Raw genomic sequence first — 13,807 nt, forward strand, 5'->3', positions numbered from 1 at the left:
AGGGCCTGGGGAAAGGAGAGACAGAAAACAAAATTTAAAAAGGCATGAGCTTTTGGGGGAGGATTTTTTGACTCATCTTTGCATAGGACAAGAGAGCAGAATGGAAGAGATTCAGAGGATGAACTGTCCTAAAGCTTGGGCCTCCTTCCTGTGCTACCTCATCCTCATCTGACTGATCAGTTTTGGGCAACCTGTAGATCAGTGGTTCTGACCTGCCAGAACAAAGCAAGACAACTAAGTGGGAAAGGGGCCTGAAGAAAGGATCTTGACTAAGATCGAACTGAAGTGAACAGTAGAGGAATTTTCCTGTGAGTAGAGGCAATACTAACTCCACTATCCTTATTACAGGTGCTTAAGTGAAGTACCAATAATAATACATTTCTTTTTTGGAGATAAGGCAATGGAACGTATGCTGAAAAAAAAAACCACTAAGATTTGCCCCCACTGAAAATCTTGAAGGGGACACGTGAAGGCTGTGAAGACGTCAAAAGAGAATTTCAAAAGAGAATTTCAGTTAGTGTTTGAATAATTGTTATGTGATTGACATAACTGTTCAACCTGCTGTGGTCACTGTTTTGAAGCAGGGATGACTGAGATGAGTTAAAAAAAAAACAAGCAGATTCAGTCATACTTCTAATCTTGAATGACTCTTAACTAAACATTATAACCTAAAATTTTGAATCTGAATGTAACACTTTTCAAGCAACATAGTTGGGTTTTCACAAGGACTTTCTTGAAAAACTTCTTAATCTAAAGAAGTGAAACAAATGATTAGAGACAGTGTGGTAATGCAAAAATAGAACAGGTTTTGGAGGCAGGCTTGGTTGGCTCTGTTCTCAGCTGTGTGAACTTGGTAAAATTGAACTCAACTTCCCTGAGTTTTAGTTCATGTGTAAAATGGGAAAATTACTCTCTACTTAGAACAGCTGTGATTAGATTAAAGGAGATCATGCAAAAATAGCATTTACCTGCTAATGTGCCATGGCTATTATTATGATAAATAACGGAACTTATTAGACATTCCTGCAGGCCCCTTAGGTGAATGTTTGGGGGCAGACAGATTTTGAGCCAGCTGTTAAAAGCACTTCTAACCACGTATTTGTCTCATCCTACAGTTCTGTAGTTCTTACTAGTTTGGATCTATGATGTCTTGTTTATATCTTTTTGACAAAGAATAGTAGACTCCTACAAAAGCACACTCTGTTAGATGGATCGGTTTATTTTAAAAAGGACAGTGAATATCTTATTTAAGCTATCAAAAGTGTCCACTTCACAACCACATAATTTCTTTTTTTTTTTTTTTAATTAAGTACATTGTGAGCATTTGAGTGACAGACTACACAGAAGAAAGAGCAGAAGGCTAGGAGGATAGATAGATATATGTAAAGTCCTGTTGCATTAGCACTACTTTATAGCTCTATGACTTTGGGGAAATCATGTAACCTTTCCGTTTTAATTTCTTCAATAAGAAAATGGGGATGATAATTCTACGCAGTAATTTATTTCATTATTTATCTGAGGATCAAATGAAATAACTAACATACACTTTGAAAATTATTAAATACTATGCCAATTTGAAGGCTTATTGGGTTGAATCCAGAGAAAATAAAGCATAAACATTCAAGTTTAGACAAAAGTAGTTTTTTGTGTTGTTAGCTGCATGATCCTTTAGGTCAGAGGTGTAACAATTTTCCTTTTTAATATTCCTCTCATCAGTCGACTCAGAAACTTCTGCCTGTTTTCTGAGAAACATCAAAATAGTAATAGATGGTTGCAGGTCTGAGCATTGGAATGTCTGTGATCTAAGTCATACTTTTGTTATTTTTTATCATTGTAACATAGGGCAAATATCTTTCATGTTCTTTACCGGAGTTGCATCATCTCTGAAATAATGGAGACTATTGTGTTTCCTTTTAGTTTTATAAACTTATGTGGGCATTCCTTTAAACCACAACCATGGTTCTCCCTGTACATTTGAAAACTTCCGCTTTCACAAACAGGAATATAATGTGTGTTGTTATACCTGGTCCGTGTCCTGCAGTGGGGTTGTGGGGGGGAGGGGGTCCTTGTAGGGAAAGAGAGATTCTTTTTTTTTAACTTAAAAAAATTAATATTACATTTAATAACTGTCATTGATTAAAAGCTAATTCTGTGCCAGACTTCAGAGAGTTATATATATTTATATGTCTCACAGAATGAATATACATACATATATTTATTTATTTATTTATTTTTTATTAGCTTCAGTTATACAGAATAACATAGTGATCAGATACTTATATAACTTAGAAAGTGACAACCCCAGTAAGTCCACTACCCTGCGTGACACTGTACAGTTTGTTATTAGATTATATTTCCCATGCTGCACTACACATCCCCGTGACCATTTTTAAAAAATTATAGTTGACATTCAATATTTTATATTAGTTTCAGATGCACAGCATAGTAGTTAGACATTTATGTAATTTATGAAGTGATCCCCCAATAAATCTAGTACCCATCTGTAACTATACATAGTTCTTACAATACTACTGACTATAGTCCTCAGACTGTACTTTACATCTCTGTGACTCTCCTGTAACTACAAATTTGTACTTTTTAATCCCTTCACCTTTCTCACCTAGCCCACACCCTCCTTCCCATCTAGTAACCATCATTTTGTTCTCTGTATCTATGGGTCTGTTTCTGTTTTGTTTGTTTGTTTGTTTTGTTCTTTAGATTCCACATGAAAGTAAGATCATATGGTATTTTTCTTTCTCAGCCTGATTTATTTCACTTAGCATAATACCCTCTAGGTTTATCCATGTTGTCGCAAATGGTAATATTTTTCTTTTTTATGGCAGAGTAGTATTCCATTGTTTATATGTACCACAATGTGTTTATCTAATCGACTCCTGATGCACATTTCAGTTGTTTCCGTATCTTGGCTATTGTAAATAGCACTGCAGTGAACATAGGGCTGCATTATCTTTTTGAATTAGTGTTTTGGATTTCTTTGGATAAATACCCAGGAGTGTAATTCCTGGGTCATAAGGTAGCTCTATTTGTAATTTTTTGAGGAACCTCCATTCTGTTTTCCATAGTGGCTTCACCAATTTGCAATCCCACCAAGAGTGCACAAGGGTTCCCTTTTCTCCACATCCTTGCCAGCACTTGTTGTTTGTTGATTTATTGATGATGACCATCCTGACAGGTGTGAGGTGATATCTCATTGTGGTTTTAATTTGCATTTCTCTGATGGTTAGTAATGTTGAACATTTTTTATATGTCTATTGGCCATTAGTATGTCCTAAGAAAGAGATATTCTTAAATGTCAATATTCTGTCAGGAAGAAATGCCAAAGAGTTATGTTTATGGTTTGTTTCCTAAGTGCATTTGACCTTGATATATTTTTTTATTATTGAATTAGTGTATTCATCTTTCAAAGAAAGTGTTATTGTTTTCCCCAGAAAGACTCATGTATTTACTTTGAAGCTCAGAAGGGCCGAGTTTTTGCTATATTTATTATAAAGTAGCATGCTTACAACCACTTCAAATAAATGAGATAATTGCAAATGTCAAACTCTTTCATTGTTGATGCCATTTATCAATGAGTAATACACTTGGTAGGTAGCGTGCTCATAGAATGGCATCTTTAGATACACACATTCTTGATTTAATCTTTATCTTAATGAGCACTGATAAAGATGATAAAAGATAGAGTTAAAAATATAATCCAACACTACTTATTTAGTTAGTTATCACTTTTAAACTTCCATTTGGCAACTAAGAGAGATAAAGTAACATTACTTAGTTAACTCTTGAAAGATGTTTAATTATTCAACTAATAACTTTGGTGATTGTTGATTAATTAATCCTTTGCTTTTTTTCTTCTTTTTATTGTAAACTTTGAGTATTTATTTCATATTAACAGTTAATAAGAGAAAAATAAATTTAGCTATTTATATTACTTTCGCATCTCAGTGAAAGAAGTCTTTGTGTTTAAAATCAGGATTTAGAAAGTTTTTTATAGATTTTATTTGTGCTTTGAAAATTTTTCATTCAAAATTATGTTCTGTTCATATATTAAAATAAATACCTAAAACAAAACCTTATACTTTGTTTTTTTTTTTTTCAAATGTAATTGCAATTAGCAGCTTGAGTATGTTTTCACTCTTTTCTGTATATGTGTCCACAAAATATTTACATCTCTACAAATTTGGCTGAGATATATAGGATTATACTTTAGGTGTGGCAGTCCACAATTTCCATTTTTAAACTTAATATATCTTGGAGATTTTCAGTGCAAAAGTTATCTTCCTTCTTTGTAACAGCTGCTTATAATTCTCTGGTACAGATATATTTTATAGCTTATGTTTCCATTCCCTTCTTGGTATTTAGGTTGTTTTTAAATTTTTTTGATATTGCAATCTTTCAATAAACATTTTATGCATTTTCCATCAGAAGTGTGTATCTGTAGCACATACTTAGGGGCAAAATTGTTAAGTCAAAGAGTGTATGCACATGCTGGAAATTTTCAGGTACTAACAATATACCTTCCAATAATGTTTACCAGTTTATATTCCCACCACCAATGTACAAGAATACTTGTTTCCTTTTATGTTCACCAATACTTGACATTATCAGTCTTTTAAATTTTTGCAAATTGAATAGGCAAAAATAGAATTATTTTCTTAAATTTGTATTGAACATCTTTTCATATGTTTATTACCCATGTGATTTTTCTCTGTAGTGATTTGTATATGATTTTATTTATATTGTTTTGTTTATATTTTATTTATATTATTTACATTATTTTGTATTTAATCTTGTACATATTCCTGTACTGGTTGGCTTTTGTTGTTTTATTTTTTTTTAATTTGCAAATTTGCTTATAACTTCTGGATGTAATTTTTTCTATTCTATATGATACAGATATTTTCCTCCAACCTGTTGCTTTATGTTGAATTTTGTTATATAATTTTTGTTATTGTTCAACTATTTAAAAATTTTTATGTAGTTGAAGTTACCAATTTTTTAATTTGCCTTGTTTTTTCTTAGATATTCTATATAATGATTCCATTAAATATTTTTAAATAATATAATAAAATAAATGTTATAGTAACAAATCTGAAAAAGTAATTCTATTAGTCATTTTTAATTATATTAGTAAATTTTTTGAGAAATGTTGGGCAAACTTATACATCCGTATTGATCTGTCACAATAATGAATAACATTAGTTAACTAGTTAAGTTCCACAAATTAACAATAATTTTGTCAAAACTGATCTTCACATATTCAAATGCCGCAGATAGTATTGCCTGATTTTTTAATCTTGGCTCATAGTTGGTGAAAGAACATGTTTTTTTAATTTTAATTATGGAAGTTTTTAAATGAAAACAGATATACCAAAAATAACAGTTGAGGTTGTGAGAAGTGGTCATATCTTCTATAAATGTTGAAGAGAAAGCTGAGAGAATTTAGGATGATGTAGAATTGGAATATGAGGGGGAAGAAGGAGGAATGGAGGATTATTTCAAGATTTTTTGCATACCTAGAAGTTACCATCAGCTGGGAGGCTTCAAATGGACCCATTCAGATGGAGTGGGGAAATTAAACGTTCAAACATGTGCGCCATGTTTGAGATTTTTATTGGTCATCCAGGTACAGATGTCCAGTAGCCAATTGGACATACCATCTGAAGTGAGGAGGGAGGCTAGAGCTGGATGTATAATGTATTATTACGATACAGCCGTGAAAGAGGATGAGATCATCAAAGGAGTGAATGTTGGTAGAGAATAAGACCAAGAAATAAATAGCCAATATTAAGAGGTCAGCAAAAGGAGGAGATGAGGAGGGCCTAGCCCGTGAGATGTAAAAATAATGAAAAAAGTCTGATGACTTGTAAACCAGGTTAAAATACTGTATCCAGGAAGCAATAATCAACACTGTCAAGTGTTACTGGTAGGTCATGTAAGATGAGGACTGATAATTAACCATTAGAATTAGTATTGTGACCTTGGTAAGAACAACATGATGGAGTCATGGATTGGTGTGAGTGTATGAAAGAGTGGGAGGAGAGGATGTGGGGACATAAATATAGACAACTGTACCATGGGGAGCAAAGAATTGGGTGCATTTCTGATAGGATTGAAATGCCCTTCATTAGAGGATGAAGAAGGTCACAGAGGGCACGATAGGATTTGTCCCCGTGGATCTAAGAGCCTTCTCTATGGTCTTCCTTTTGCCACGAATTTTTATTTTACTGTTTGTATGAATAATTAAGTGTGTTAGCCTATCAAGTATCTTTTAAATAGCTGATTGGACTATATTCCTGCATATCTGTATGTCCTCAGTGATCATGTAAGTTTTCCATTAAAATTGAGAAAGTTTATTACTCTAGCTTTAAAGATGGTATGGCTATGACTTTTGACATAGTTGTTTCAGCATAATGCTATTTCCAAACTAGTTATAAAGTAAACAGTAAATATTGCCTGGTATGTTTGACCTCAAGCAGGAACTTGATTAATTTGTGTAGATCATTATACAAGAGCTGTAGCTGCACACCAAACCTACTTTTTGAGTTGTTAACCAAAGTGCTATTATCTACATTTTCTTCTCAGTTCAACCATACTGATTTTAAATGCTGTATAATTTACAGGCAAAAAATAGTTTTAATTCTCATTGCTTAACAAAATAATATATTTTAGGTGGAGAGATGAAAGCTTTATTCATATACGCTTATATTTTTCTTCAGTTTTGTCAAAGCAACATGCTTCACAAGTCCTGGTTAGGAAACGTCGGGCAAACAGTATGTTTGAAGAAACCAAAAAGGGCAATCTTGAAAGAGAATGCATTGAAGAACTGTGCAGTAAAGAAGAAGCTAGGGAGGTCTTTGAAAATAACCCTGAAACGGTAAGAATTCATGAAAATTCATGTTAGCACACCTGGACATACAGTTATAGATGAAACATTTCCAGCTTTAGTCTTTGTTCCCTTGTGTTCCTTTTTAAAGTTAGTGATTGTGTATATCACGTTGCACATGTAACCACTGAAGCATTTCAGGAGGTAGTACCTTCAAAGGAAGGTGTGCTTGTTAGGAAGACACTATTGCCAAAAGCAATGTGCTTTGACCAAACTGTAATTCAATTATACCTCAGTATTATCAAGTAGCATAGACCTCATGGTTTTTAAATCCTTTCTCCCAACCAGAATTTAGTAGTATTGGGTGAGGGGGAAACCTTCTCAAGTATAGAATGCTTGTGTGTGAGCATGCACACACCCACATGCTTGCCTTGTTATCACTATACTTCATTAAATCTCTCCATTGGCATTTTTAAGGCTTTAATCCAGAGTTCATACATAATGGTTAGTCAGGGAATGCTTACTGAAGAATCCATTCAGTACTGTGTTCCCCAAGTATACTTTAATTTATTCCATAAACCCTTGGGAAGTTTCCTGAGCCATTTTATGTCTTCAGTCATTCCTGGGGTTAGAATTTATATCTTTAGTGTATAAATGTTTCCAAGTTAATTTTAAAATGTCTAATCATAAAGACCCCAAAATATCATACAGAAATATGGGGCCCTTAGACCTTATCTTTAGTCTTCTTATTTCCTAGGGGCGGATATTCTCTGACATGTTCTACAGGTAGCAGGAGAATAAACAATGCCTCTAAGAATTAGGGTTAGGGTGACATTGAGAAGTGAGGTTTGATAACCTTCACGGTTACCTCAGATATTTTTTTTCCTGAGATGAACGATATAACCAAAAGGAAATAAGGGAGAAAACATATAAAAAGTATTTCCTTTACCTCTGCTATGGCTCTAAGACCATGAAACTAGGTAAGAGATAATGAGAAAACCATTTCTCTAGTTAGAGAACTTGTCAAAGACAGTAATAACTTGAGTTCTCTTGTAGTACTGCCACCAACTCTAATAGGTTCAAAGGGAATTTTTTCCAAGGTAACTCAAAGATTCATTTTTAATACTCTCTGGAATTGAATCAAAATATTTCTCTCAGTGTTGTTCCTTTTGTGGATAAGCAATAATTAGCAAGACAAGAATATTTTATTCCACACAATATAGCAAAGTGTTCTTATTTTGTAGGAAATAGATACACACACACACACACACACACATTTATTTTTATCATGGAAATTTATATATATAATAGAGAGAACAATATTATAAACTCTAATATACCTTCTTCCCACTTTGACAATGATCAACAATCTGCCATACTTCTTTTACCTATTCTTTACCTCACCCACTCTAATTTTTTTTTTTTTTTTTTCTGGTACATTTTAAAGCAAGTCTCCATGCCTGAGGTATACTATTACTATGTCACCCATAAATACTTGACTATATATTTCTAACACTGTAGATATGTTCTTATAGCTTAGCCTCTGAGTAGCAAATTGAGACTGAGTTAGAAGACAATAAGGAAGAGAAAGGAAGATAGTGGAGAAGGGAAGTTCATGAAGGTGCTTCCTCTCCTCTCCTCATTCTGACATTGGTCATACTGGCAGAAGAGAACAACCTGATAGAGAGGGACAGGAAGAAATGGGAGAAATGAAAGGAAAAAAACAACAACATTTGGTTCGTCTCACTTCTCTCCTTTCACAACCACTCTCTAGCCACGTCCCTAACACCCTAGACCACATTCTCAATCTCTACACTATTGTTTACCTCCCCATTGTCCTTAATATATTCCTTTCACCATTACTTCATTTCTTTTTGAACCCATTCATTGTTGCTTATCCTCCTGGCTTTTGGTCTGTTGAAGACAACACTACTGTGTGAAATACGTGGTGGGAGATCCCATCCTTATAAACTAGTAGGTAAGTATTGTGTAGGTTTATATTGAGAGGAGGAAGCAGTGAGGACTTTGACTCTGTACTGGATGAAGTTATGTTTTGTATAGGAATACCTGTTCGTGTAGAATACTGGTTATTCATGAGGTGTTTTTGTGCTATTAATATTACACAGATATATTATGGCTTACGAGGGCATTTATGAACTAGCCTGGGAACCAACTGTACCATTAGAAATCATTTTTGACATTTCATTCCTTAGTCCAAATTCTGATTTACAGACTAGCTTTTGGTACATAACCAATTACCGTATTTTGCCGTGTATAATGTGCACTTTCTTGCCCAAATTTGTGAGAGAAAAATAAGGATGTGAATTATACATGGGTAGTACTAATTCTGTATCTATATAAATGTTTTTAATTCTTTTATTTATGCTTATGAGTTAAAAGTGTAGCTCTAGAAATTAATAATGATATTCGTATGCAAAATAATACCCTGGAATACGATAATCGGTTTTGTTGAACTAACAACGAACTTGCAATGAGGAAGAGTTCTTGGCCTTCTATTATGCGTAAATATCATAAATTTGTTACAAGTACACAAAATTTCTTGTACTTTGTATCTGTTCTTCTTATGTTCTTTAGTTTTTTGTTACATAAAATTTCTTGTACCATATATATTAAAAAATAAATGCAAAATTCCTTTGTAATACAAAAAACAAGTACCTTAATGTAAACAAATAAAATTTTGAATTAAAAAAGTAAAACAAAAGATTTTTTCCCCTGAAAGTTTAGGCCAAAAATGTGGGTGTACATTATACACAGGAGTACATTATACATGGCAAAATGCAGTAATAACTAAGGTATTGTGTGTACCTATGATGCTGAAAGATAAATGTCTACTTCAATTCACTTCAGATGATGTCAGTGTTATTCAACATTGAACCTGGTGTGTGTAATTAGCATGACATGAAATGTGTCAAATGGGTATGTAATCATTATGGAAAAATTAATGGATTTACAAAAAAGGGGCACATATTATTACATTGAATAACTTCTTTAGAACCTGTTTTTAGATTGGAAGCTTTTGAAGCATGATTTAATTGATCAATATTGACTTAAGCCTAAGCATTTTATTAATGTAACATTATTAGTTACCTACTTCTGGTATATTTTATTATACCATGTTTCCCTGAAAATAAGACCTAGTTGGACCATCAGCTTTAATGCGTTTTTTGGAGCAAAAATTAATATAAGACCCGGTCTTATTTTAATATAATATTAGACCGGGTCTTATAATATAATATAATATAATATAATATAATATAATATAATATAATATAATATAATATAATGTAAGACCAGGTCTTATATTAATTTTTGCTCCAAAAGATGCATCAGAGCTGATGGTCCGGCTAGGTCTGATTTTCAGGAAAACATGGTAGAAAAAGAAGGTTATAATATAGAAATTACAGTTACATGGAAATTATTTGCATCTTTAAGATAAAAAAACTAAAAATAGTTTTAACTGTATAGTGAAATATGGAATACTAAGATATTTTTTCTTTTCTTTCTTTCTAGGAATATTTTTATCCAAAATATTTAGGTAAGTTCAAAATATTTCAGTCATATAATCTTAGAAATGGAAGAGAGCTTAGATATGGTAAAGTCCAACCCTTCACCCATGTATTTCATCCAATAAAATTTCATTAGCCTTCCCAGTAAGAACTCATTCTAAATGCAGTATTGCTGGGGTTTTGGGGGGGCTTTTTTTGTTTTTTCTTTTTTTTTTAAGTTATGTAGAAAAATTTGGAATGGTTCTTTAATTACCATGTGGCATTCTAACTTTTAGTCTTTTCATTTTTGTGTCTTTTGCATAAAGAGTCATTGCACTAAGGCTTAAATTAGAATTACGTGATAGGTTATCTTTTAATGAAAGGAGAAATCTTTGTACTCTCCAGAGCTTGTGACATAAATAATTATCATTTACATATTTATAGAAGTTATTAACAACCTCTCCCTTTGCGACGTCATTTCATCATTCCCTGCAGTATCCCTTCCCACGTTTTGCTTCTGTACATGATTCTGGACGCTCAAGGACTGAGGAGTCATTTCCATCCAGACAGATTAGATGATTTCAACAAAACATCAATTAAATATAAAAAGGTTTCAGTTTGCTTTAAGCAAATATAAAAATATTTTGTATTAACAGTACTTGGGATAGTTGTCAACATTTCCTAACAACGGAAGTCGAGTTTAATTTGCATATCTCTTTTTGATGGGATTTTCTGTAGGTTCAGCTCACAAAGGTGCACTCTCCCTCATTTAGGCTCAGAGTATTCCCCATCTGTGCATCTTTCTGCCCCACTCACATCCCATCCAACTGGAGCAGCAAGCCCTGCAGAAAATGAAAAGTGAATCGTCCTTGAAAAAAATGTAGAAGTGTATGCTGATATACATTAATAACTATGCAGCTTAAAACTTATTAATATAATTTTGTAAATAACTTTCTATTGAACTTTTATTTCTCTTGCAGTTTACAGTTTGGGGCTATACTTTTTGTTGATTCTTTTTTGTTTCTGAATACGTATGCAAACATTCCAGAGACCATCTTTAGGTGGGGTATATTTCTTTCCCCTTTTCCTAGGGAGGCTTACATTGAAATGATGGTATATACTTATATTTACCCTTCAGGACAATTAACAAGATAAGACCCTAAGATCACTGTGTAGAAGGCTCTTGTAGAGCCAAGTGCTCTTTTTCATAATCCTGAAGTGGTTATTATTCCATTTTATTGAGTGTCCATGATGGTCTGAATCTTATTTGTGTGGCACATGCTGAGCCAAGGAGACTCAACTATAATGTACTACATCTCATTTCACCCTCTCATCAACTACAAGGCCTCAGTTCAGTGGTATCTCTTTAGAACTCCATGACATGACCCATTTCTGTCCTATGGGCTGTTAGGTGTTTTCCAGTTGTCTTATTACAATTCTTTTTATAATTTCCAATCCAACATTTCTCCTGCAAGATCTTAAAGTGATTTAACCTCTATGGGCCACAGTCTTCTCATTTGTTACATGGATAGGAGGAATTTAATAAGTTTTTAGCAAGAAATAAGATAATGTTTGCAAATCACTTAAAAGATGTCAAGCTAGTCCTCTTCATTTTTCTTCCCTAACTTCTCTCCCCTTCCATTTTCTAGCTACTAATAACACACTTAAAGAGTTTTACTTAAATTTGGAAAGGGGACACTATAAAAACTGTGTAGTAATATTTATGTCTCTGGATTTGTAAATGCAACAAGATTTTCTGAAACCCTTAGCTGCATCTTAAAAGAACAATGAGATATAAGATAAGTATACATCCATGAAAAACATCTCTTCTTTTGACTTACTTTCTAAAGCAAAAACTAAGGGTTTGCACTGTGAAAGTGGAGAAAAGGTAGAATAGCAATACTATGTTAGCTTCTCCATTTTAGATAGAAATTTGAATATTTTGTAACTAAAACAGACAATATTTGGTTATTAAAATATTACAAGCTTGCATTAAAAAACATAATATTTTATCCCTATTTCTTAGGTCCTTCTATTGAGTCTGTCTCTGTCTCAGAGGACCTAAGATATTTTCAACATCTATTTTATGTTGAAAATAGAGTGTATTTTCAACACTCTAGATAATACATAACTTTGATCACAGAATATATTTGGATAAATATAAATGACATTTAAACACAACATTATGTATTTTGGAAAAGTTCCTTAGATGAAATATTTTTCTTTTTTCTGTTTTTGTCCTTCTCCACTTCCTCTTTGTTGACTTGACCCAACTTTCTCTTCTCTTTGCCTATAATATTGGACAACATTGTTTAAAAGCTAAGTACCAAATGAATAAATAAGCAAATAAGATGTAAGCTGTAGTCTCAGATCTAAAAATTTCTACTATGTCAGGGTTAGCAAGTGAATTAACTTTTCAGGTTCTCTATTTAAATACACACTGTAACTGTATTTTCTAACTTCAGAGCTATGGGGAATACCAAATAAGTATAAGAGGATACACTTTTTACTGCAGCAAATTTCTTCAAATATAAAGTATTAGTATTTAACCAATCCATAATATGAAACAAAAATATACTTTTATCATGATTTATTTTTTGATTCAAATTTTATATTTTGGTCTTTATTTACACATAGGAATATGCAATAAATTCCACTATTGAAAACAGAAAACAAATGCTCTACCAAAGTTAAGCTTTTCTGTTATTTGATATATATACGAGGTTGGACAATTAAGTTCGGGAACTCATCCTAGAAGTAGTGCTACATACCTCCTTGCTGAATATCACTACAGTCACCTTCAAAGTACCCCCTTGGGAAGCTATGCACTGACTCCAATGCCTAGTCCACCCTTCAGAGCAATTTTGGAACTCTTTTTCTAGAATGGCCAGCAGAGCTCTCATCATATAATCCTTGATGTCCTGAGTGTCATCAAAATGTCTTCCTTTCAATATTTCCTTTATCTTTAGATAAAGAAAGAGGTCATTGGGGGCCATATCAGGTGAGTAGGGAGGATGTTCCAATACAGTTATTTGTTTACTGACTAAAAACTCCCTCACAGACAGTGCCGTGTGAGCTGGTGCATTGTCGTGATGCAAGAGCCATGAATTGTTGGCGAAAAGTTCAGGTCATCTAACTTTTTCATGCAGCCTTTTCAACATTTCCAAATAAAAAACTTGGTTAACTGTTTGTCCAGTTGGTACAAATTCATAATGAATTAATCCCTCTGATATGAAAAAGGCTAGCCACAGAGGTATAACAAGTTTGCTAACTTAATTGTCAGACCTTCGTGTGTGTGTGTGTGTGTGTGTGTGTGTGTTGTGTGTATCAAATGCTCTGTCCAAGTCAAACTTTTCTGTTATTTTATATATATATATATATATATATATATATATATATATATATATATATATATCCTAGTTGGAAAAAAACCCTTTATAATCCTGTCCCTGGTAAA

General features: G+C 33.0%; 1 protein-coding gene across 2 annotated transcripts in view; it reads left to right on the forward strand.

Moving 5' to 3' along the window:
- The window catches only part of PROS1 (protein S), a 68,615-nt gene that overhangs the window by 18,114 nt on the left and 36,694 nt on the right, over nucleotides 1-13,807 (forward strand). For both annotated transcript variants that reach the window (XM_019755543.2, XM_074333221.1), the window contains 2 exons: nucleotides 6,738-6,895; nucleotides 10,376-10,400. In XM_019755543.2, coding sequence (XP_019611102.2) covers nucleotides 6,738-6,895; nucleotides 10,376-10,400 — 183 coding nt within the window. The remainder of the gene's footprint in view (nucleotides 1-6,737; nucleotides 6,896-10,375; nucleotides 10,401-13,807) is intronic.

The sequence above is a fragment of the Rhinolophus sinicus genome, linkage group LG01 (genome assembly GCF_036562045.2).
Source record: "Rhinolophus sinicus isolate RSC01 linkage group LG01, ASM3656204v1, whole genome shotgun sequence".
NCBI classification, from domain to species: Eukaryota; Metazoa; Chordata; class Mammalia; order Chiroptera; family Rhinolophidae; genus Rhinolophus; species Rhinolophus sinicus.